The following is a 23,493-nucleotide window of genomic DNA, read 5'->3' as shown; positions in this document are numbered from 1 at the left end:
AAATAATTTAAAAGTGATAATAAGAAATTAATTTTGATAATCTTATTCAATAACAACAAAAAATATGTCTATGAGGCTGACGTAGGTGTGGGTAGGTTTTGGGACCACACTTTCGGAGTCACGGCCTGGCTACCATTAGTAGACGACAAGTATTCGTGTAAGATTAATAATTTCCAATCATCCAAGTTTCCCTAATGTTCATAGAAAAGCCGTTTGCCCAATATTATTTACAAAGATCCCAGCAAGTGAAGGCAATTACCTTAATTGGGTGAGGTTGCAGTATTGCATTGGGAAGGATCTAGAGCGGCATTAATAATTAGTTAATTGGTATTCAGAGAAGAGAATTAATGTGTGTGTGTGTGTGTGTGTATGTGTTTGAGTATAATCCCAGTGGTGTGGTCCGTAACCTACTCGCCTAATGAGGACAGGCAGATGGATCCACTTCGTTATAAACCTATTGTCCGTTAGTTGACCCATGCAGTAAACTCTTACCTGGTATCTATTGGGCGTTGGTCGACAGAGCAAATCGGATAGAAAAGACAATAAATCGATAAACATATCTGAGACCTGAACTTGACCTCACTCTGAGCGGAGAACGTGAAATTCTGCCGCTCACTTCTTTCATGTGCTTTTGGTCATCGCCAGCTTCTCGTCTCATAGCTGAGGCCACAAAGTGGATCTGGGTCTTGGAAGCCTTCAGGAGCCCTCCACAGAAGCCAGTTGACTCCGTCACTTGCTCTTCTCCCTTGGGGTGGAACGAAGGACACGTCCAACCCTTCTCCATATCTCTGCCTTCATTGTCTCATGTCCATAATAACCTTCCGTTATGGAGTCATTTCTAACTCTGTCGGGCCATCTAGCTCCTAATATTCTTCCCCAAATTTTCTTTCTTTCTCACAATTTAGCAAATTCTTTTATACATAGTTTCATTGCCATATCATGATTCATGTTCAAATAGCAATATATAGCTCGTACTAGTCTTAGTAGAATGTTAGTTTCGTATGCAGATTTCCTTTGTAATCTCTCTGATTTATACATTTTCATTCAGTCTGCCCATTCATTGCTTGATCTGTCTTTCAAGTCTTTCATAAAAATTCAGCTCAGGGGAATCTTTATTGGGTATCATCGTTCCTAAATGTATTAAAGTCCATCTAGTGTTATTTCATCTAAGTAATTTACTGTCTAAATTATTTGGAATGTCCAGAGGTTTATCTCAAGTCCCATCTCTTTATGTACTGCTTTCTCTTTGGTTAACTTTGCAAGTCTCGCTCAATTTAGCTACTTAATCCGTGATACTATATATATGTATACATATATATGTGAGTAGTGCTATAGGGTGGATGTGTCATGTCTCCTGTACAAGCCCGATCCCTTACCTGCCCCGCCCGCCAACCGGGGCGAACAAACATGATTGCAGGATGAAGGTGGATGTGTTATGTCTACTTGCGTGTGTTTTTCACATATTCATATACTTGTTGCGTGTACTTATTGCCCATGCATATAAAACCTTGACACTTTTTAAGAAGTGAGAATGATCATATTAAGGGAAATAGAATATAGAATGAAAATTACCAAAACTTTTATTAATCAGAACATGTTATTTTTTTTACCTTTTTTTAGCGAAGTGACACGGAAGGAAGGATCCATCTCCCAGTTCCACTCTTGACATTTCGATTTCACGGAACAGGTAGCATTGTTTAGAAAATGGAATCACATAGGTTCTAAGAAGCTTCAATGAAATGAATAAATGAACAAAAAAAAAAATTAGGTCGATATTATAGGATTTCCAGTGCTGAAGATGATATGCCCTCGGGGGGGGGGGGGGGGGGGGGGGCACCGGTTGTGACACTGCTGAACGACTTATGAGACAATAGATGTGTGGCCGCCCAGACGTTTCGCTTCTCCATTTTCTCATGAGAATTTTCCGGACGAGGTTTCATTCCTCTCGTTTCGCTGACTCTGCTAGAAACGCGACAGAGATGTTGTCAAGGACCGTGGGGCGAGGAAAATAGTATAGTCGTCGTCGCTATGACTGTCGACAGCAAGAAGCAGGCCAGCAGGACGCGATCGCACACCAGGGACACCTGTTACAAAGAAAATTAATATATTTATTAATTACTATTTCATTAGTTCCTCGTTGGACGAGTGGGGTACGTGCTCGCCTACCGATTGGGTAGTCCGGAGTTCGATTCTCCACTCTGCCAACAAGGAATTAGAGGAATTTATTTCTGATGATTAGAAATTCATTTCTCGATATGATGTGGTTCGGATCCCACAGTAAGCTGTAGGACCCTTTTCTATGTAACCAATTGGTTCCTAGTCACGTAAAAATATCTAATCCTTCGGGTTAGCCATAGAAGAGCAGTTAATCAGCTCAGTGGTCTGGTTAAACTAAGATATGCTTAACTTATTATTATTTCATTAGATGAAACCGATTCACATGGAACAAGCACACAGGGACCATTGACTTGAAATTCAAGCTTCCGAAGACTGTTAGTTTCAACATCCCACCACAGACCCCACACTGCAGCAGTAACTGATCATGATGCAGAGCTAGTGATTTTTCATCGCCCTGGGGGTAGACGCGAACCCGTGACATCTGAGGGGCATATCGCAACTCTAACCACTAAACACTGCACCAGTTCATACATCTAAGTTAAGATGCAAGGCTCTCAGATGTCTTAATTAACCTTAAACCTCTAGCAAATCCAAGGATGGTCTAGTCAAGTATTAAAAGTATGTGACTCTCAGAGTAATCAGTAGATACTCCACTTACCAGGAACGATTTGGGTACAGGAATTTTTGGGGCACAGGAACGATTGGGGTCCATAAACCGTTGGGGTACAGAAACAGTTAGGGTATAGGAATGGTTGGGGTACAGGAACGTTTGGGGTACAGGAATGGTTGGGGTACAGGAACGTTTGGGGTACAGGAATGGTTGGGGTACAGGAACGTTTGGGGTACAGGAATGGTTGGGTTACAGGAAGTTTTGGGGTACAGGAATGGTTGGGGTACAGGAACGGTTAGGGTACAGGAACATTTGGGGTACAAGAATGTTTGGGGTGCAGGAATGTTTGGGGTACATGAACGGTGGGGTTCAGGAATATTTGGGGTACAGGAACAGTTGGGGTACAGGAACATTCTGGGTGCAGAATGTTTGTGGGTACAGAAACTTCTTGGTTACACAAACGTTTTGGGGTACAAAAACGTTTGGGGTACAGAAACGTTTGGGGTACAGGAACGGTTGGGGTACAGGAGCCATTGGGGTACATGAACCATTGGGGATACAGGAACGCTTGGGGTGCAGAAATGTTTGGGGTACAGGAAGGTTTGGGTTACAGAAACGTTTGGGTTACAGGAACCTTCGGGATGCAGAAACATTTGGAGCACAGAAACGTTAGGGGTGCAGACACGTTTTGGGTATGGCCTTCCAAGTGACAGACTCTCATTAAGAACAAATACTCTTTTGTATAGACTACGATTAGATATTTTCAAAATATCCCAAGCTAACAGTAATATTCCACGTAATTTCTAGCCTTAAAAAAAAGGCAAAATAGTCATAATAAGGTAGTTTATATCTCAGAAGTATGCGGAAATATATACGAAAAGAAATGTGATTAATAGAGCCTGAATGTGCACAATTTTCTCTCTGTTTTCCTTATTGTCATGTGTGACTTCATCAGTCAGTAAGAACTTAGTCCATTATATATTTCAGTGCCCATATTCTCTTTAAAATTTTAATATTTATATAGAGCAGATTCTTCCGCGTGATTTTTGTTATGCAACACGTAAATTCTAGGACTGATATACTGTCATGAAATGTCATCCAGCACTCGATGAACATCTCTCTTCGGATATTAAAAAAAAAAATCTAGTCTAAAGAATGGATAAAAAGGATATTTTACAAAAATTCTAGCCTATAGAAAGGATAACGCGGATATTAAAAAAAATTCTAGCCTATAGAAAGGATAACACGGATATCAAAAAAATTCTAGCCTATAGAAAGGATAACACGGATTTTAAAAAAGATTCTAGCCTACAAAATGGATAACACGGATATTAAAAAAAATTCTAGTTTGAAGAATGGATGACAATCGGTATGATTTTGTATATAGAGTTATTAATTTCCCGTGAAATATTGTACTTGCTAAGCTTTGGAAATACGTAATATTTTATATTAAAGTAAGCACCTCATGTCAGTTTTATGAATTCGTCCCAGCATGCCTGTTTGAAATTCGGATTTGCATATTATTTCGCATATTAACGACATAAGCGCTGTATGTCAGATTTAGGAATTAGTGACAAAACATCTGTAAATATGATTGACTGATTATCGTGCAAGCAAGTCATGGTGAAATTTATCCGAAACGAATATATAATAAATTTATGCTTAATAAAACTCCACATTTAGGAAATGAGAGTAAATACCGTCTTTAACTGGATTTTGCCAGTATATATATTTATGTAATTGACATTGGGCATTACGGATCGTATTTAACTGGACTTTAGTATTGCATATCCTCTGTAACTGGCATTTGGCATTACAAATATGCAATCGACTTTACATATTTGTGTAACTGGAATTTGATATTACATATCTTTTGCAACTGATCTCCTCTTATCATGCACTGTAGGCATTACTGAAGGTTCTTTGCAGCGTGCCTTCGGGCCCGGACCGCAACCACTTTCATTCCTTTTACTGTACCTCCATTCATATTATAATTCCTCCATCTAGCTATCATCCTTCTCCAAACAATTATTTCATAGTGCAACTGCTTTGAGGTCTTCTTGCGATTACACCTTTTAAACCTTTCGCCATAGGTCCCAACGCTTGCCCTCTGGCATTCCATTCCATTCCACTTATCACTAGTCAACCTCATTGGCGTGATTGGTATGGTGTTGGCCTGCCACCTCGGTTGCCGCGAGTTCGATTCTCGGGCATTCCACTGAGGTGTTAGAGATGTGTATTTCTGGTGATAGAAGTTCACTCGTGACGTGGTTCGGAAGTCACATAAAGCCGTTGGTCCCGTTGCTGAATAACCACTGGTTCCATGCAACGTCAAAACACCATACAAACAAACAAACAAACAAACTAGTCAACCAACTTGCTTTAACTCTACCTGTTGCCACTCGACCCTAACTGCCTCCCGTCTGTCGTGCTCTCCGAGACGCATCTCGTTCTTCTCGATCGTCTGGTAGACCTTGTTCAGAACGCGGACGAAGTGCTGCTCGAACTCTGCAAGAAACACTCGAATGTGACAGTTGTCTCTTACCAAGAAGTTTCTGTAAGATCAATCTTGGAAGATAAAAGGGTTTTAGACTTGGTAACTACAGTTTTGGGGGTCCAGATTCACTGCTCCCTTATGTGTGTTTGTTTTGAGTTCTCTTCCCTATTTTCATTTTATTCTTTAGACAGACCTGCAAAACAGAATATATTTGCTAAAAAAGAAAAAAAAAATAGCAGTTTATCTGTTGCCAGAAACAGAGATTTACGATTTTCTCAAAATTCTAGGAGTCCTTATCCCCTCAGACGTGTTTCTGTTTATTTACGCACCCCTTTATTCTCCCCCCTCTTTTTTTTTTTCTTTTGTTTTAATCTCTGCTTCCGTAAGCAGATAAGCTGCTCAATGTTTCATTGTTATCCGTGATTCAATAAATATCGGCTAAATCTGTCCGCTGATCTTCACTTTACGTAATGCAGTGGATTTGGACCTCAAACCTGTAGGATTACATTACACTTTCGCCACTCATTAGAGGGTCATACCCCTAAACTCTTTGGTAAGCTGAGGATCTACTGATTGCTTTGATGGATTTGTTTGGTAAGCAACGTATTATTTACACCTAATTAAAAGGCTCTTGAAACGGCCAAAGGATTTAGAGAATTCAAGACTCTTCTAATTAGATACGAAAAAATAAGCAATTCATCAAAGCAAGATCAGTAGACCATCAACTTACCAGAGACTTTCGGCCTGTGGCCTTCAAGGGAGAGAAGTAAAATTACACAAAGGAATGCAGATGTAATGATTAATGGTGGTGTCAATTGCTTATTTATACTAATTGAAATACAGCGTTAATTGGAATAGTACAATGTTCTACCTTCGACACTGTAACTTCCGCCTCTACACTACAACATTTTCCCGTTATGACAACTCCCCAAGTGTAAACTGCAAATTGTCGGACGATATAGGTGACTATATCTCTGTCCTTTGTACATTTAGCAGCAAACCCGTTCACAGCCGACAGCACGCCCTCCCCAGAGAGTGAGGTTCCCGTTTGTGAACTGCCGCATCGCCTATGTGAAGCAAATATCTCTTATCTACATAGGATTGCCAAGCCATTACCGATGAGAGTTCGACTTGAACTTTTACTAAAAGGGACTGCAATTACCGAATGAACTATCAGACCGTAACGGGCTGAGTTCACCCACTTGATCTGCATCGCGACTGCATTTAATTGAAAAAAAAAGGAAAAAAAGAAAACCTCTGTGAATTTTACTTGCGGACATCAGAATGTTAGGTTTGATGTCGTCGGTTGATTTCCTAGTCATCAGGAGGATGTAACAACAGATTCATTTTGAAAATTGAAGTAAAGCATCTTATTTATAAATCAAGGACAAAAAAAAAAAAAAAAAAAAAAAAAGACTGGAAGTTAAATTGAACAACCTGGAACTCGAAAAAGGAATTAAGGTGAAAAGGGGCGCCAGAAAATTCTTATTAGCTAATTATTTAATGAAGGTTGAAAAGGTTGAGATTTTGTAAGGAGTACTCAGGGTTCGGGATTGGTCTCGAGGGTGTGGCTGAGCTTGGTTTTATGAGAAAAGAAAACGAGTAGACCCTCTCCCCCTTTTTTGTGTGTGTGTGTGTGTGTGTGTGTAATGGATCATGCTATAAATAAATACAGCATCTGTGTGTCAGTTAAACTTCCGATAGGCAAAATTGTGACGCCGTTGGAATCGTCATGATGATAAATGTTTTCATGTGATTTGGGCTTCCTGTCTTACCTGGGAACCAAAAATTGAATAATAATAATAATAATAATAATAATAATAATAATAATAATAATAATAATAATAATAATAATAATAATAATAATAATAATAATAATAATAATAATAATAATAATAATAAAAATTATATACTTTATTAAAAGCAATAGCTACTTCAGCAGCGTTACGCTTCTAGAGATTCTTCTCTATTTTCCAAATAGCGGCTTTTTCCGTGCTACTTAAACAGGCTAGTAGAGCGCCCCTATGAGGTCAGTCTCAAATGTAGGGTCAAGATTGGTGTATATATTTCAGTTACAATTTTTATGGGTAAACTATACTACCGTAGTTATCAAAATCAATAACGGTTTCTCTCTATTGACTTTGATAACTACGGTATCATTGTTTACCCGTAAAAATTGTAAGGGAAATACATACACCAATCTTGACCTTACATTTGGGAATGACCTCCATAGGCACACTACTACCCTGTTTAAGTAGCACAGAAAAAGCCGCTATTCGGAAAATATAGAAGAATCTCTAAAAGCGTAACACTGCTGAAGTAGCCATTGGTTTTAATCAAGTATGCTTGAGAGAGGGTCTGCTACCCATATAATAATAATAATAATAATAATAATAATAATAATAATAATAATAATAATAATAATAATAATAATAATAATAATAATAATAATAATAAGGCATAAAGTGTAGTGTGATTTTTCGTAGTGTTTTCAAAACGATGAAAATATCAACTTTCTTACTTGAGGCACATTCGAAGTTGTATATAATATTTTCATCGGAAGTTCTTTTAAGATCAATTGATTAATAGTAACAGTAAATCGTGACTTGCACTTTACATACTGATAGCATCTGTATAACTGTACGTTCAATATATCATCTCGGTATAAGACCAGGATATAGAAAAATAATGTTATTGTTTGGAAACATCACAGAGTGAAATTCATTATGAGACAGAGGATCCTTTTCCCAATTTGGACTCCTGTCTTGGCTGAGGGTCAAAACTTTTTTTTTTTTTTTTTTTTCTTTTTTTTTTTTTTTCTTTTTTTTTTTTTTTTTTAATCTATCCTTCCGCAGTTAGGGGCCCTTCCTAACTTCTTCTTTGTAAAAGGATGGGGCAGTTACGTTGACAACAGGGATTCTGCATGGTATTCTATTCTTGTTCTTTTCTTCTCGTCCTTTTGTTCGTTCGTCCCATTAATAGAAGGAGAGGTTTTATGTCAAAAGTGAAGAGGGGAAAGCTTTAACCACATCGGTTTCTATTTTTTTTTTTTTTTTTTTTTTGCAAGTTTTACTGACTTTTAATTACTTCAAGTAAGTGAATCGCTTATCCATTTATCACATTATTTTAGACAGAGAGAGAGAGAGAGAGAGAGAGAGAGAGAGAGAGAGAGAGAGAGAGAGAGAGAGTCTGTCAGGGCATGTGCCTGCTATGTGTATGAATGATGTAGGTTGTTAAAATATTTACCACTAGTCAATGTATCTATGTTGAATTAACTCCTTCCTTAATAGAAGGAGAGGTTTTATGTCAAAAGTGAAGAGGGGAAAGCTTTAACCACATCGGTTTCTATTTTTTTTTTTTTTTTTTTGCAAGTTTTACTGACTTTTAATTACTTCAAGTAAGTGAATCGCTTATCCATTTATCACATTATTTTAGAGAGAGAGAGAGAGAGAGAGAGAGAGAGAGAGAGAGAGAGAGAGAGAGAGAGTCTGTCAGGGCATGTGCCTGCTATGTGTATGAATGATGTAGGTTGTTAAAATATTTACCACTAGTCAATGTATCTATGTTGAATTAACTACCGCTTCATATTCACAACCTTGTCGCAGGTTTGAGTTCATCCAGTTTTAATATTATGTCAGTGTCTGATGACAGTAACAATTTTAAGATTTGTTTAATAGTTCTGAAAATGAATTAACAGTACCGAGAATTTTGCTCTGCTTATGGTTGAACTCTTAATTGAAATTCTGTGATTATTTTATACAGAAGAACTTTTTTATTATTATTATTATTATGCAGAGACAGGATAACTTAATTATGAGGCCACAAAGAACACATGGTAGGGGCTGGTGAAATTCATCAAATGGCAAAGAGAGCACTTGGCAGGGGAGGACAATGGAAAAACAAGCAGAATATCAAGTTTTTTTATTTTTTTATTTCCGTCGCATCTTTCTGATTTTACTCGGTTTCCAGAAGTACTCAAGTAGGTATACATACATATATATACATACATACATACATACACACACACACACACACACATATATATATATATATATATATATATATATATATATATATATATATATATATATATATGTACACACACACACACATATATATATAATATATATATATATATATATATATATATATACATACATATCATAATATATATTATATATATATATATATATATATATATATATATATATATATATATATATACGTATATATATAACCTCAAAGGACTTGAGTACGTCTGGTGGACAAGGTTGGAAGCTTGATAACCCTTGGGTCAGTGACACCACACACGTATTGAATATAGGAATTATATGATTGTATGCGTATTGTTCGTATATGTTCATTAATATCCTATTCACTTTACCTTGGTAATGACTCACACTCAAAGGTATATGATATAATATATTATATATATAATATATATATATTATTAAATAATATATATATATATATATTACAGTTACAAAGTACACCTAACGTACTAGGAATCGAACCTATGCCTTTTAAGTCGTTCTGACTTCACTACAGTAACAAATCATTCAGTGTTTTGAGTAACATAGAAATTAGATAATAATATCGCGTATTATTTTCTCTCGTACTCATTCGTTCTCCACTTTTTGCCATCGTGTGTATTAATACTCTTGTCCTGATAAGGAATAGCTCTATACTTTTGCTGTTAAAGGTAGGTAATAATAATAAGTATGCGATTCAGTGGTTTTGAAAAAAATCGCGCTGAAAATAATTTCTATCGTTATCTGCTCATTAACTGATATGGCGAGCCATAGCCCGTAAAATAATATCGTTCAGCTCACATATTATCTGGCAGCTATCGCTCAAACCAGTGAAATTATAACAATTTTTTAAATATTTTGAATACGGGAATTGATTAAAGGGACTCTCTCCTGAATTGAAAAAAAAATGAATAAATAAATTGTTCATCATTCACCTTAACAAAAACTTTCTGGATAAGTATAGTTATTTTTATGTAAGTTTGTGTTAATTATCGCAGAGAATCAAGCGCTAGAGAATTATATGAATGACATTTCAAATGACATTCTCTATCCAGCATCCAAAGCTGCATATCAGAAAGAGCGTGATAAATCATTTAGATTTTTCGTATGAAAAATGTAAAAAAAAAATATGTTAATGTGGTAAGAGTGATGAAAATAGGGATGTTGAGACATTGCTAGTTAAATGGAGTGAGGCAGGTGTCTTATTTTTCATTAATTCAGTAGGTAGTGTATAAAGCATTAATTAAGGTATAGATCTATCAAAATGTTATAAGGTTTACTCGTTTATTTTTTAAAGTTATAATTATGTGGATTAATTTCATCCATGGTCATTTGGTTATTGGATAAAAAGAAATATTGCTGCTGAAGGTAGATTAACAAAGCATTACTGATACTCCCCATCTCACGAATGTAGGAAGGATTCATTTACACATTAAAATATACATTAAGAAAAGCATGTTTAATTTGAGAGATTTTCGTTGACATAGATTCTGATCAGTTGGCTTCAGGCTAACAAGGCCAACACAATCGACTGCAGCAGGACTGACTGCTACCAGAGCAAGTGGAGCCAAGTTGTATTAGGGAATGTATCTCCATGTCTGCTTGGTCAATGAGTTATTTCACGGAAATGTTGCGATTCACCTCTGTGCTTATCATTTTAGTAAAAAAGTAAAAAATTTCAGTGGCAAGTCGTCTAATTGTGAATCGTCATGAATTCTGCCATACTGAAAAGCGGAATTTTATGAGGTACCTGTGACCTGTGTTGCTGTAGGCGTGGCTGTCGGGGTATCGTTGTTGGGACCCATTTGCTGCCTCTGGGCAGATCTCGGTGACATGCGGAAGTTATCTGTCACATCTAACTCGCGGATGTGGATTTTTTCCATGCTCATGGAGTCCGTGCGACCGCAGGGTTCGGGTCTTAAATCCTGTGGGTAAAGGAAAATTTAATTTTAGAGTTATGGAAACGATACTGCTTCAATAGTTCTTGTTAATGTTTCTGTTGTGTTTTATTAATGTTTCTGATGTTGTGTTCTATTTGTAGTCGTGGTTCTTGCTTCAGAAGATTCTACAATAATTTTTACACAGGGCCTCAGTGGCGTGGTTGGTATGGTGTTGGCCTCCCACCTCGGTGGTCGCGAGTTCGATTCTCGGGCATTCCATTGAGGAGTGAGAGATGTGTATTTCTGGTGATAGAAGTTCACTCTCGACGTGGTTCGGAAGTCACGTAAAGCCGTTGGTCCCGTTGCTGAATAACCACTTATTCCATGCAACGTAAAAACACCATACAAACAAACAAAACAAACTATTTCTACATGAATTTAAAGATTTTCTTATCTAACCAAAACCTTCAGTTGAATTTCGCTTACGTTTTCTTTTTATTTTTTACTTTTTTTTTTTTTTTTGTTTTTTTTTTTTTTTTTGAGAATAAGCTATTTTATTTATCGAAATGGTCAGTGAATGAAGTAAATTTATTCCAAATAAATGCAATGTATTTTAAGCTCTGTATTTGTAAGTTTCCTTAGAAACTACAGCACTAACTAGCACAGCAGGGTCTTTAGACCCCTTTTATGGCGCTAACAATAATAAACAATGGGTTATTGTCTCACGGCTACTGAACCCACTCCATGCAGAAGTCGGTTCTTTGCCCTGAAGCATTGGAGCCTGGAAGACTTTACGTTTCCTCGTACAGGCAATCATTCTGAATGACTATTATCCTTTCGTGTTATTTTCTCTATAGATGAAGTTATGGATGATCTAAGTGAGAAAATTTGTATTTTCAGTGACACTTTTGGAGGAGAAATTCTGCATAAACAGAAGATGAAATGATGAGATGATTTGTGATTTAAGTGACGCTTTTGGAGGAGAAATTCTTTATAAGTAGAAATAAGAATGTATGAATACATTACAGGGCACAGAATTCACCCAGGTGCAACGGATTGAAAATTGATATACAGTGAATCATTCTTTTGGACTGAATACGTTTAGCAATCCGACCAACAGCAAATTTAACCTGCATTGCGCTTAAATCTGCATAGAAAAAACAATCAAATGTCCCTTGTTGAATTATGTCAGAATGAAACATTTAGGGGGGAGAGATTTAAAAGGAAATTAACTTCATTTTTCTTTCTGCGAGTTTAGCCATTAGTTTTACTTCATTTACTGCCACCTATTCCAGTGCTCGAACTGGCTCTTCGAAATAATTGCCTTTTGGCCGTTTAATTCCTCGATGCAGCTGGAAATGATATAATTTTCCAAACAGATTAAAAAAAGAATACGTTGCTTGGGATTGGATATATACGGATATGACTGGAAAAACGTGCAGTTTTAGAGAGAGAGAGAGAGAGAGAGAGAGAGAGAATAAACGCCAGGAGGAAAACTTTTTGGGGGAAAGAGTAATGGTAAAGAAGACTCAAAAGGTTGCGAAACTTTTGAGAAGAAGCCTTTGGGAAAGCGAGAGAGAGAGAGAGAGAGAGAGAGAGAGAGAGAGAGAGAGAGAGAGAGAGAGAGCTGGAATCACTTTCTAGGAAAGGCCTTTCAACATCAAAGGAAGGTAGAGGTTAGGTTTATGGAGACAGTCCAGAAATAGATCGGTGCAAAACTAACAGGACGCGAACTGGCACATATGGTTTTAGACTAGATAGGTTTTACTAAGGTGATAAAAGGAAATCTACCGTTTGTCGTTGTTTATATAAATGTGTGTACACACACACACACACACACACACACACACACACACACATATATATATATATATATATATATATATATGTTGGTGGTGTGTGTGTGTGGGTGTGTGTGTGTGTGTGTGTGTAATGTAGCAGGGTCGGCCGCTCGAAAAAGTTAAAATTTGACTCGAGCGACAACCTTGCTATGTAGTGTGGATTAATAAGGTCGAAAGAAGAAGAAGATATATAAGGTATTTGTATGCATATGTATGTTATGTACATACATATATATATATATATATATATATATATATATATATATAATTATATAGTATATATATATTACATATTATATATATATCTTTATATATATATATATATATATATATATATATATATATATATATATATACATTTATTTAACATAAAATAAACCATTTTATGCATTATATAATGTTAATGAAACCTAAATCTCTGACTTTAGTCTTATGATAGGTGCCTTTCCCTTTTCATAGTAATAAGAGGCAAAATAATCCATTGAAAGTTTCTGAAGGTAACGAACCTTCGTGGAGCAGAACTCACGTTTTGTAGGATGGTCTTATCATCCTTGACAGACGTCTGGGGCTCAAAATGGAGGAAGACGAGTCGGGCCATTCCTCCTAAAACTACTTTTTTGACCACAGTGGGAACCTCCAGCCCTCTGATTCCCCGGTGGTGTATGTTCAGCGTCAGCACTGACAGCCCAGAGGCGAAGCTGACGAGGCAGATTGTAACGCCGTAGTACATACCTGAGGGAGAAAAGGGTTTGGTAAATACTGCACCAAGCAGGGTTATAGAAACGTTTATTTATGCACAGAGCTACATCATGGTTCCTCTCTAATTTACTTATTTATGTTCAAAGTTCCATTATGATTCCCCTGGAAGTTATTTATGTTCAGAGTTCCAACGTGGTTCCCCATGAAGTGACCTATTTATGTTCAGACTTTCAACGTTGTTCCCCTTGGAGTTACTTATGTTCAGAGTTCCAACGTGGTTCCACTGGAAGTTAAAAGCAATTTGAGGTGTAAATCAGCTACACTCATATGATCTGAAAAATTAATAGTGATTCTAAAGTAGTCACTGTATCATTAGGCATGTTATTAAGGTCTGATGAATAGTCAAAGCCGATTATAAACGAGTGATAATTGCGTATAACTCATGCCACTCACCTTCCTTATAATTGCCTAACAGTTGCGGTTGTATATTGGTTAAACGAGTAAAATGTCTCTCCGATAGACTTAGTCTATTGTTTATATCATACATCATTATTCTGTGATTTCATTATATTTTCGAGCATGCTATTAATTTACAGGGTTGGCAATGATTAAATCAAACTGATTTAATCAAGTGTTTAAATCACATGATTTTTTATTTAGTTTTTTTTTTTCAATTTGAAAGCAAACAAATTGAAAAATATGGTTTGGAGGTTGATAAAAAGTTTAGCATAATTGTGCTGCATCTATTTATTTTGATATATAAAAAATTGCAAGTACATACTTTAGGCCAGAACTGGAAACGTAATCGATAAATCAATAGTAATTCTGTCATAAAATGCAGTTTGAGGAGAAAAGTATTGAAAAAACATCTAACAAATAAAAGAAAAACAAATATATAAGATATAAAAAAAATAAAAACAAATCAAATAAATCACCGATTTTTAAGTTTAATTAAAAAAAAAACCAACCCTGTTATTTATAGAATCTCTTGTGTTCACTTTCCAATTAAAATGTCATTAAAAGAAGCTATCACAAAAATAACCATGGTTTGATAAGTAGTACTTCATTCCTGATCGCTGCGGAAGTGGATAGGTGTCGTGGACCAAGTGTGGAATATAACTTTTTTTTTTTTTTTTTATTCCTTCCCCTTGTAAAGCGCTTATACACCACGTAAAATGTGCACACCTTTAAAGTTTCAATTTGCCCCCCTCCTTTCAAATATCGAAAATAGTTCGAAGCTAACCAACTGCCAATTGACCCCCGTTATCTGAAACCTTTGTTCTCTGTGATTCTTGCGCCCTTGCAAATTCAGTCAAAATTGGGTCGTAATGTTCAGCGACCTTTTCTTGACCTATTGCCCCAGAGGTCAGTAGGTCTGTTGCTGGCGGCAATAATTGATCCGTATTGCAAGCACATTCTAGTGTATTGCAATACTACCTTCATTTGCAGAATTAGCAACTCATAAGATTACTTCATATCCAGTTTGAAGGAATATGTAAAATGAGATGAATAATAAACTAGTTTAAAATGCGTTGAAATTTCTGCTGCGCAATCGAGTTTTCTGTACAAAGTATTATGCTATATAAAGCTATCAGCTACGACCAGTAGTGCGTCAATTGCTCCTCAGATGCGAACTTTAACCTTAAATAGATCAAATCTACCGAGGCTAGAGGGCTGCAATTTTGTGTGTTTGATGATTGGAGGGCGGATGATCAACGTACCAATTTGCAGCCCTCTAGCCTCAGTAGTTTTTAAGATCTGGGGCCGATAGAAAAAGTACGGACGGACAGTCAAAGACGCCGGAATAATTTACGTTTACTGAAAACTAAAAATGAAAACAGTAATGTTTGATCAAGCAGAGTGAGAGGCTGGAAACCTTGGATTGAGAAGCGCCAAGCAAAGTCAGACTCAAGGGAGTAATTAGCATGAGATTTATGAAAACTGATTGAACTCCTATAATTGAAAAATTGAGAGAGAATTTTCAGGCACAGTACTTCCAGAGACAGAGGAAATAGTTGAAGAGGAATTACGAAAAAAGAAAAAAATTACTTAGGCAATAGTATGCTAACTCTGAAACAAACGTCATTGGAAACTACTCATATTGAATGAGAGCGATTAACATTGTACATCATAAAACTTTCTTGTCATATTTATATTATATGTTAAATTCAGGAATATTTTTTCCCTCTGGTATAGTTCATTAGAGATTTGCGTCATAATAGCCTTCTCGGCTGCTTTGAAGTATTTTTATTCTGACTCGTATAATTAAATTGGCTTCATTTCGAAATGTAAAAAGCCTTGTTATTTAGCTTGACTTCTTTGCCTGGAGTTCGGTTTCGCCGAGACAAAAATAGGCAGCAGCACGAAAAATAGACTAATCGGTCCTAATTCTCTTTCTCTGTATTGAATTTCTTTTTTTGACTTCCTCTTATTCCTCTTCTCTTACCTACGCCGTATACCTGGAGCCGTGTCCTGCCTATCGCTCATGAAAGCAATTAGCGAGTTTTATTACAAGGAACTGAGTACTTTCTGCTAAGTAAACAAAAATTTGTAGTTAGTTTCTGTGTGTGTGTGTGTGCGTGTGTGTTTTTATATAAAAATGTTCGAGTATAAAAAAATATGGACAGAACTTTGAATCGGCAGTAGCCTAAATCTATTGGGGACAGGGCTCTTTCATTTCTCCTCAACTCCCAGGTTCTTTTTTTTTTTTTTTTTTTTTTAGTTCGAATGTCACCTGCGCATTAATTATTAATTTTCGAGCAAAATATTTTCGTCGAGTATTCAATTTTTGAAAATTGAGATAAGAATACTGTAAATTGCTTGAGGGACTGACATCCCATGGTGTTTGTTGTATTGGCTTTAGTTTGATATACATTATGATAAATGTTCATTTGTTACCATTTTACTTCTAATTATAAATCTGCAGTAAGGCTGATTGTCTTGTCGTAGAACCAAAGTGTATAATCTCCGTAGGGGGTTAGTACCTTTAGTGCGCACCCCCTAGCTGCAACCCCCTTTCATTCCTTTTACTGTATCTTCATTCATATTATCTTTCTTCCATCTTGCTATCCACCCTCCCCAAACAACTATTTCGAAGTGCAACTGCTTTAAGGTTTTGCTCCTGTTACACCTTCCACACCTTTTACTGCCGATTTCCTTTCCAGCGCTTAAAGACGTCGTAGGTTCCAGACTGTATATTTCCTTCTTTTCCAGAGTATATCATAATCAGAAGAAGCATCCTCCGGGCGATTAATGATGGCGATTGCTTAACCAAGCAGAGTTTATTCGGTAATTTGTGCTGTTTTTTAGCAACCATTGCTTCACCGAAACCCTCACTTGAGAAGCTAAAGCGGAAGATCAGGTAATTGCTTCAAACGGCCGTTTCGAGGATCTTGGAAGTGGATGAAATGCGAAAGTTTTCCCATTTACAGTCTTAGTTATTTGTTTTCAGAGAATTTCATCTCTCGTTGAATTATTAATCGTTTAGGCCGATATAAACTGCTTTGATAATTATTGATAGATTTTTGGACGAATCGTACTAAGACAAGTTATGTGTACAGTGACATTAATCTTTAAATAAAATTGTATTATCCAACAACCCAATATTTACCAAGCAACATATTCTTTGTGCACCATTTAAATTATGCAATGATAATTTTATTTAGACTCGGAGGAAATGTTTCTTAGGTGACAGAGTAGTCGAAGTTCAGGGGCTTAGCCCCTTTCTCAAGTTGTCCAAGGAATCATCGAAGGGCAAAGGGAGGTTGGGGGGGTTGGGGGGGCCGTTGGTGAGGGGGTCGTCTTCCAGTTGGCAAGTGTTCGGGCTTCTCCAAAAGTTGGGACATGTGACACGTCATTCTTGTCGACGGACGATCAGAAATAGGCGGCATCGTACTTTGAAATGAGACCAATAAAATCCTCTCTCTCTCTCTCTCTCTCTCTCTCTCTCTCTCTCTCTCTCTCTCTCTCTCTCTCCACATCCAAAGGAGGCAAATAAACACACGTAAAATGCACATGCGCAGATAAAATCCATTTGGCATGAAAGTTTAAAGTTGGTATTCATCTTTGTTGGTACAGTGCATTGGTATCTCATTCCATTATTTTCTCTAATTAATTTCATCCTTAAAAAGATGCCTTCAATCCAAGATACAGTTAACGGGCATTTGGGACCTTTCTTACACAAAGACAAAGAAGATTCTAAACAAGAGTGCGGAAAAATGTTGAAATACCATTGTAAATAAATAACAAACTTTGGAAAATCGTTGGCCCCTTTGAGACAAAGAGACAAAGTACCTTTAATTGTAATGTCTTCTTGTTGCAACCTTCTATCAAGTCTTTGCAAATAGTGGCACCCCTTGAAGCAGTAAACAGGCTTTAGTGTTTTTTCTCTGAAATATGTGAACTCACGAAATGACATCAAGATTAAAACCAAGTATATAGACATGAGTATTTTCAAGAAATAGTCGAGTGTTGATTACAAGTAAACGGAAACAACCAAAATGCTTTAAACTAATGTGCCACTTTTTTTTTTTTTTTTTAACAATCCAAGTTTTCTCCAGTCACTTGGAAGGTGTGAAATTCCCTTCTATATGGCCCATATGGGTGTCATAAATCCTTTCAGCCCCTGCAAGATGCTCCTCAGGATCTAGAAGATCTGATATCTTGAGGGACAATAGGAAGAAGGAGTTGAGGTAAGCTCTTTTAACTTGAGGCAGAAGATAATTGGTCTATTTCTCATAGATTACACAGGTGAGTGATGCCCATCCTGCCTCAAAGACAACAGCTTATGATGATGACAGTATTGCTAAGAATTTTCTACATTTCGCCCCAAACAACATAGGAACTACAAGAAGGTATCTGAGAGAACCATATTCGCCAGACTCAAGAACATTGTTGTTCACCAATTGCATTCATAAGTGTAGGACCTTTTACCCGGTGATATTCACTTCTCCAAATGAGCTGATTCTGTTGCTAACAAAGATTAGGTTATAGAATACCAAACTGAGTTTTTCAGCATCGCTCAGATTGAAAAGGGAGCCTCAAACGTGCTTTCTAGAAGCCTCGAATCCCAAAAACTCTGCAGGGGGATGTGAATGGTGGCCAAGAATGATACCCTTTCCAGTTCAACTAAATATTTTTTTGCCGCTTGAAGCTCTTACATGGAATGTTGTATAATGCTACTTCTGTGTTGGAATTCCATATAATATCTCTGCATTTGTTTTGCCTGAGGATTTAATGCATGTGTTAATGCGTCATGTGCATGCAAGAAAAAAACAATTTACGCACTATAATAGGTCGAAGCTTATTAATTGATTGATTTATTATTGCAAGAGGATTAGTCTTTGGCTTTCATTTAAAAATCAATAGAAAACTTGTGATAATATATTTGGTTTATAATATATGTGGATCGTTGATAAGTCTAGATGGGTAGTTTTGTTTCAGTATATTTCACCCTTCCTATCCCACCCAGGTGGCTTTACCTTTCTGCCTTTAGTATTTGATTTTTGTTCAGGTATATATGCCTTCATTCTGTTCTCTTTCTTGATTTATAGTACACTAATTTAAGTTCCCTTTTTTTCGTTGTTTTATATCCACTTCCTAACGAGTTTCCTTCTGTCATTTCATCAGTTCTTTCCATTTTTACTGTTGGCATTCTTTTATTTTAATCCAAGTCGGTCTATCCTTATTCCCTTTCTTATCAGGCTTAAGCTTCCATTGCACCCTATCCTGACGTCGTTTTGGTTATTCTAGGTAAATATTTAAGAAATATTCGTATTTCGTTTTGTATAAAGCCATTAACATTTTCATATAGATACCTTGCCCTTTAAAAATGACGAATTTATGTGTATATATATATATATATATATATATATATATATATATATATATATATATATATATATATATATATCTATTATATGCATATACGTATATGCATATGTGTATATATATATGCATCTATGTATGTATTTATGCATACACACATATATACATACATATATATATATATAATATATATATATATATATTATATATATATATATATATATATACGTATATATATATACATATATATGTATGTATGTATGACATACATACCTATGTATATATATGATGTATCTATGTATGAATTTATGCATACACAAACTTACATAAATAAATATGCACACAATATATATACACATACTGTATATATATATATATATTATATATATATATATATATATATATATATATATATATATATCATAAATACATATACATATTTAAAATACGTCTGTGTACTTATGTGAAAGACAAGAACAACGGCCGTACTCTAATTGGATATACGAGAAAATGAATTTGTGCTCCTGCAGTAAATTTTGCCATTACCCGCCAAAAAAAAAAAAAAAAAAAAAAAAACACGAGTTTTCAGAAAGAAAGAGAGAAGAAGAGAGCAAAAGCGAACGCTGCCACAAACACGGAGGAAAGCGAGAGACTTACTTATGAGAGGCGTCTTCTCCGTCGGGGGGAGGCTCTCCCGGATCGTCATGAGAAAAACAGTCATAGATAAAAGGGACGAGATCCCCAGGGTCACCTTCTCCCCGGATTCGCTCGGAACGTAGAACACCAGCAGCGCTGAAATGCGAAGAGAGAAAGAAAGAAACAAAGAAAAAAAAGTATGTCTGCTATACCTGGATATGGATGCCATAGGAGGCATTGAACAATGGAAGTATATACATAGTATATAGTATGTATGTTTGGGTGTGTATTTTTACATGATAACGTATACGAGAGAGAGAGAGAGAGGGTATTGAAGTGAAGGAGAGTTTACCCACGTTGTGGTGGGCGGGGAAGGGGGTTGGGGGGGAGAGTACTTTGTCAAGATACCCACAATCACAATTAATATATATATATATATATATATATATATATATATATATATATATATATATATATATATATACATGTATGTATGTATCCACACATACACACCCATATATATATATATATATATATATATATATATATATATATATATATATATATATATGTATATATATATAATATATATATATATATATATATATATATATATATATATATATATATATATGAGAAAGCAAAGGACGTGACGGGCGAAAGAACGAAGAAACGAAGCAAGGAAGTGAAACGCTGCACTTACAGAAGTTGCAGAGAGAACTTTATCGGAGCAGAATTTTTCTTTTCAGTCGGGAACGAGAACGGGATGTCAGACTTCCTTTTAGTACGAGAAAATGTCTTACTGCAGAGTGCAACGCTACAACGATTCCTAACAGATAACAAAAGGCGAATGTCCACAAACGTAGGATTTATCAGCATGTAAAAGGATGAGAATGGCAGACAAGGGTAAACTGAGCGAAGAAGATGTTGTGTATAATAAGAACTTATTGTAAATCTGAGCAGATATTTGTGGGGGTATAAGGATTAGTTTCTTAAGAGGGAATAAATGCAAGAGAAAGGTCAACTCGAAGATATGCGCCCAGAAGAAAATGCAAATGCAGAAACACTCTTGGGATAGAAAGCAGTCATGTACCAGGCGCTTGTGTGTTTTGAAGATTTATTGAATGTATTGGCGTATAAGCAAGGCGGATCTGTATGATGCAAGGGGGCGGGGTTAGCATAAATCTGAGAATGCTGTCGATAATTCACGTATTAAAATTGATAACTAAGAAGTTAAAGGAGGGGAAAGTCATTGGTAGTTTGACTGGTTTTAGAAGCCCTAGAGTTGTGAATACGTGACAGGTGGCCCGTCAAAATGTTCAGGGTGAATCTAGGCCAAAAAAATGATATGAGTAATTATATTGTGTAAGGGTTGACGTAGGCGGCTGTAGTTATTATAATTATGGAATGAGATTATTTAGTATACTAGGAAAAAACAGTATAATTTCATTAACATAGATATATAAAATGCAGCGTGAAGGGATGTTCAAGCAGTGTCAGATGATGTTTCGAGGGAGTGACAACAAATATTAGAACGTGTATATAATAGCCACTTGTTTGGTTCAAAAATGGATCTGAACCAGTGGTTTGTGGTGTCCGAAATGAAGTTTAAGATTGTAGGTGGAGTGATTTTAGAAGTCACAGAAAGGACATCAGATGTTGCTGAAAGCTGCGAGGAAAAAAAAATGGGTAGGGTGGGGGTTGGGGATGGAGGTCGTGGAAGGTTTGCTGATGATACAGTTTTGATTGAAGATAGTGAAGAGAAGCTGCAGATAATAGCAAAGGAGTTTGTAGGTTTTGAATGAGACATTTAAAGGTAAATTTAAGCAAAAGAAAGGTTATGAGCAAAAGAAGGTGATGGAAGATTGGGATGTGTTGATTTGTATGGAGTAATGGAAATAGATGATGATAAGATTAAAGACTAGGTGCCACAAAATAGGTAAACAAAGAGAGTATTAGGGTATATGCAAAAGATGTTGAGAAGCAAAAGTATGGAGAGCATGTTAAGCCACCTCTCCTTTATGGAAGTGATGTGTGAATGTTAAATGCAAAAGAATTAAGAGGCTGAATTTATTTATATTTATTTTTACATAGTATATAAGAGGAGTTAAAGAGACGGAAACCCGTGAAAATGCGTGGAAGTTATTAAAAAATTAGCGTTAAGGAGAAAATGGTGCTACTGGTTACATTCACATTTGAACATCCTAATCATTTTATTAAAAACCGTGATATCAGAAGTTGGTGATGAAATAAAGTGCCATTATTGCACTGTGCCACGCAAGATTTGATGAATGATCCGTTAAATAGAGCTCTTATGAAATTACGTGTAATGGTCTGTATTTAAACTGAACTAAAATAGACTATTCCTCATTGTGTTAAAATGTGATATCAAAGTATTCAATGGGAAAGGTACCGAAACAAGTTATAAAATGAAGGTGATAAATAATTGTCCGTGTATGTATATTTATACATATACATACTTATGTATATAGATATATATAAATATATATAGTATATATATATATATATTTCTATATTATTTATATTATATATATATATTATATACCATATACATACATATATATATATATATATATATATAGTATATATATATATATATACCATATACATACATATATATATATATATATAAATATATATATATATATATATATATATATATATATATATATATATATATATATATAAAATACTTACCAATGCCGTTGATGAGAACGCACGGCAGAATTAAGTTGAAGACATAGAACATGGGTCTTCTTCTGATCTTGATGGTGTAGGTGATGTCAGGGTAGGGCTCTGGACAACACGAATAATACGTAATGTTCCTGGTGGCGGAGAACTCCATCAGGTCGAACTCTCCGTTGCTCTGGTAGTTGGAGGTATCTCCGTCGTCCATCTGCTTGATGAGGTCTAGCTGAGGAGTGAGGAGGAAAAGAGCCAAAGTTTCTACGTGAGAGTCTTTTTACTCGTTAAGGAAATGGAAGTGTGGGGAACAAAGGACGTGAGTATGTTTAAGTCGCGGGCGGTACTGCGAGAAAATTGGCCGCTGCTTTGAAATGAAATTCAGATGGGAGAGAGAGTAATAGACAAGCAAGTAAAATAAGATGAGCCGAAGTTTCATCGGCGCAGTCGAGTTTTCTGCACAGCGTATAATTCAAGGTCGCCGAAAATAGATCTGTTTTTCGGTGGTCTCATTATAATGCTGTATGAGCCACAACCTCCGAAATTTTAACTACGGCCCTATATTGTTGCCAGACGCACGATCATGGCTAACTTTAACGTTAAATAAAGTAAAAACCACTGAGACTAAAGGTCTGAAATTTGATACGTTTAT

At 35.9% G+C, this 23,493-nt stretch overlaps 1 protein-coding gene across 2 annotated transcripts; it reads right to left on the bottom strand.

Annotated features, from left to right (window-relative positions):
* Positions 1-1,948: 1,948 nt before the first annotated feature.
* LOC135208947 (neuronal acetylcholine receptor subunit alpha-10-like) lies at positions 1,949-23,062 on the bottom strand. Of its 2 annotated transcripts, XM_064241503.1 has the most exons (6): positions 22,857-23,062; positions 20,160-20,294; positions 13,504-13,709; positions 11,007-11,181; positions 5,121-5,236; positions 1,949-2,084 (listed from the first exon to the last, which is right to left on the bottom strand). In XM_064241503.1, exons 1-6 carry the CDS (start codon positions 23,053-23,055, stop codon positions 1,986-1,988), a joined length of 930 nt encoding a protein of 309 aa, XP_064097573.1. In that variant the 5' UTR covers positions 23,056-23,062; the 3' UTR covers positions 1,949-1,985. The 2 variants fall into 2 exon arrangements, with proteins under 2 accessions (XP_064097573.1, XP_064097574.1); XM_064241504.1 differs by lacking the exon at positions 5,121-5,236 and having other exon boundaries at positions 1,950-2,084.
* Positions 23,063-23,493: the final 431 nt, after the last annotated feature.

The sequence above is a fragment of the Macrobrachium nipponense genome, chromosome 37 (assembly GCF_015104395.2).
Source record: "Macrobrachium nipponense isolate FS-2020 chromosome 37, ASM1510439v2, whole genome shotgun sequence".
NCBI classification, from domain to species: domain Eukaryota; kingdom Metazoa; phylum Arthropoda; class Malacostraca; order Decapoda; family Palaemonidae; genus Macrobrachium; species Macrobrachium nipponense.
This window is presented reverse-complemented; position numbering and strand designations above follow the sequence as displayed.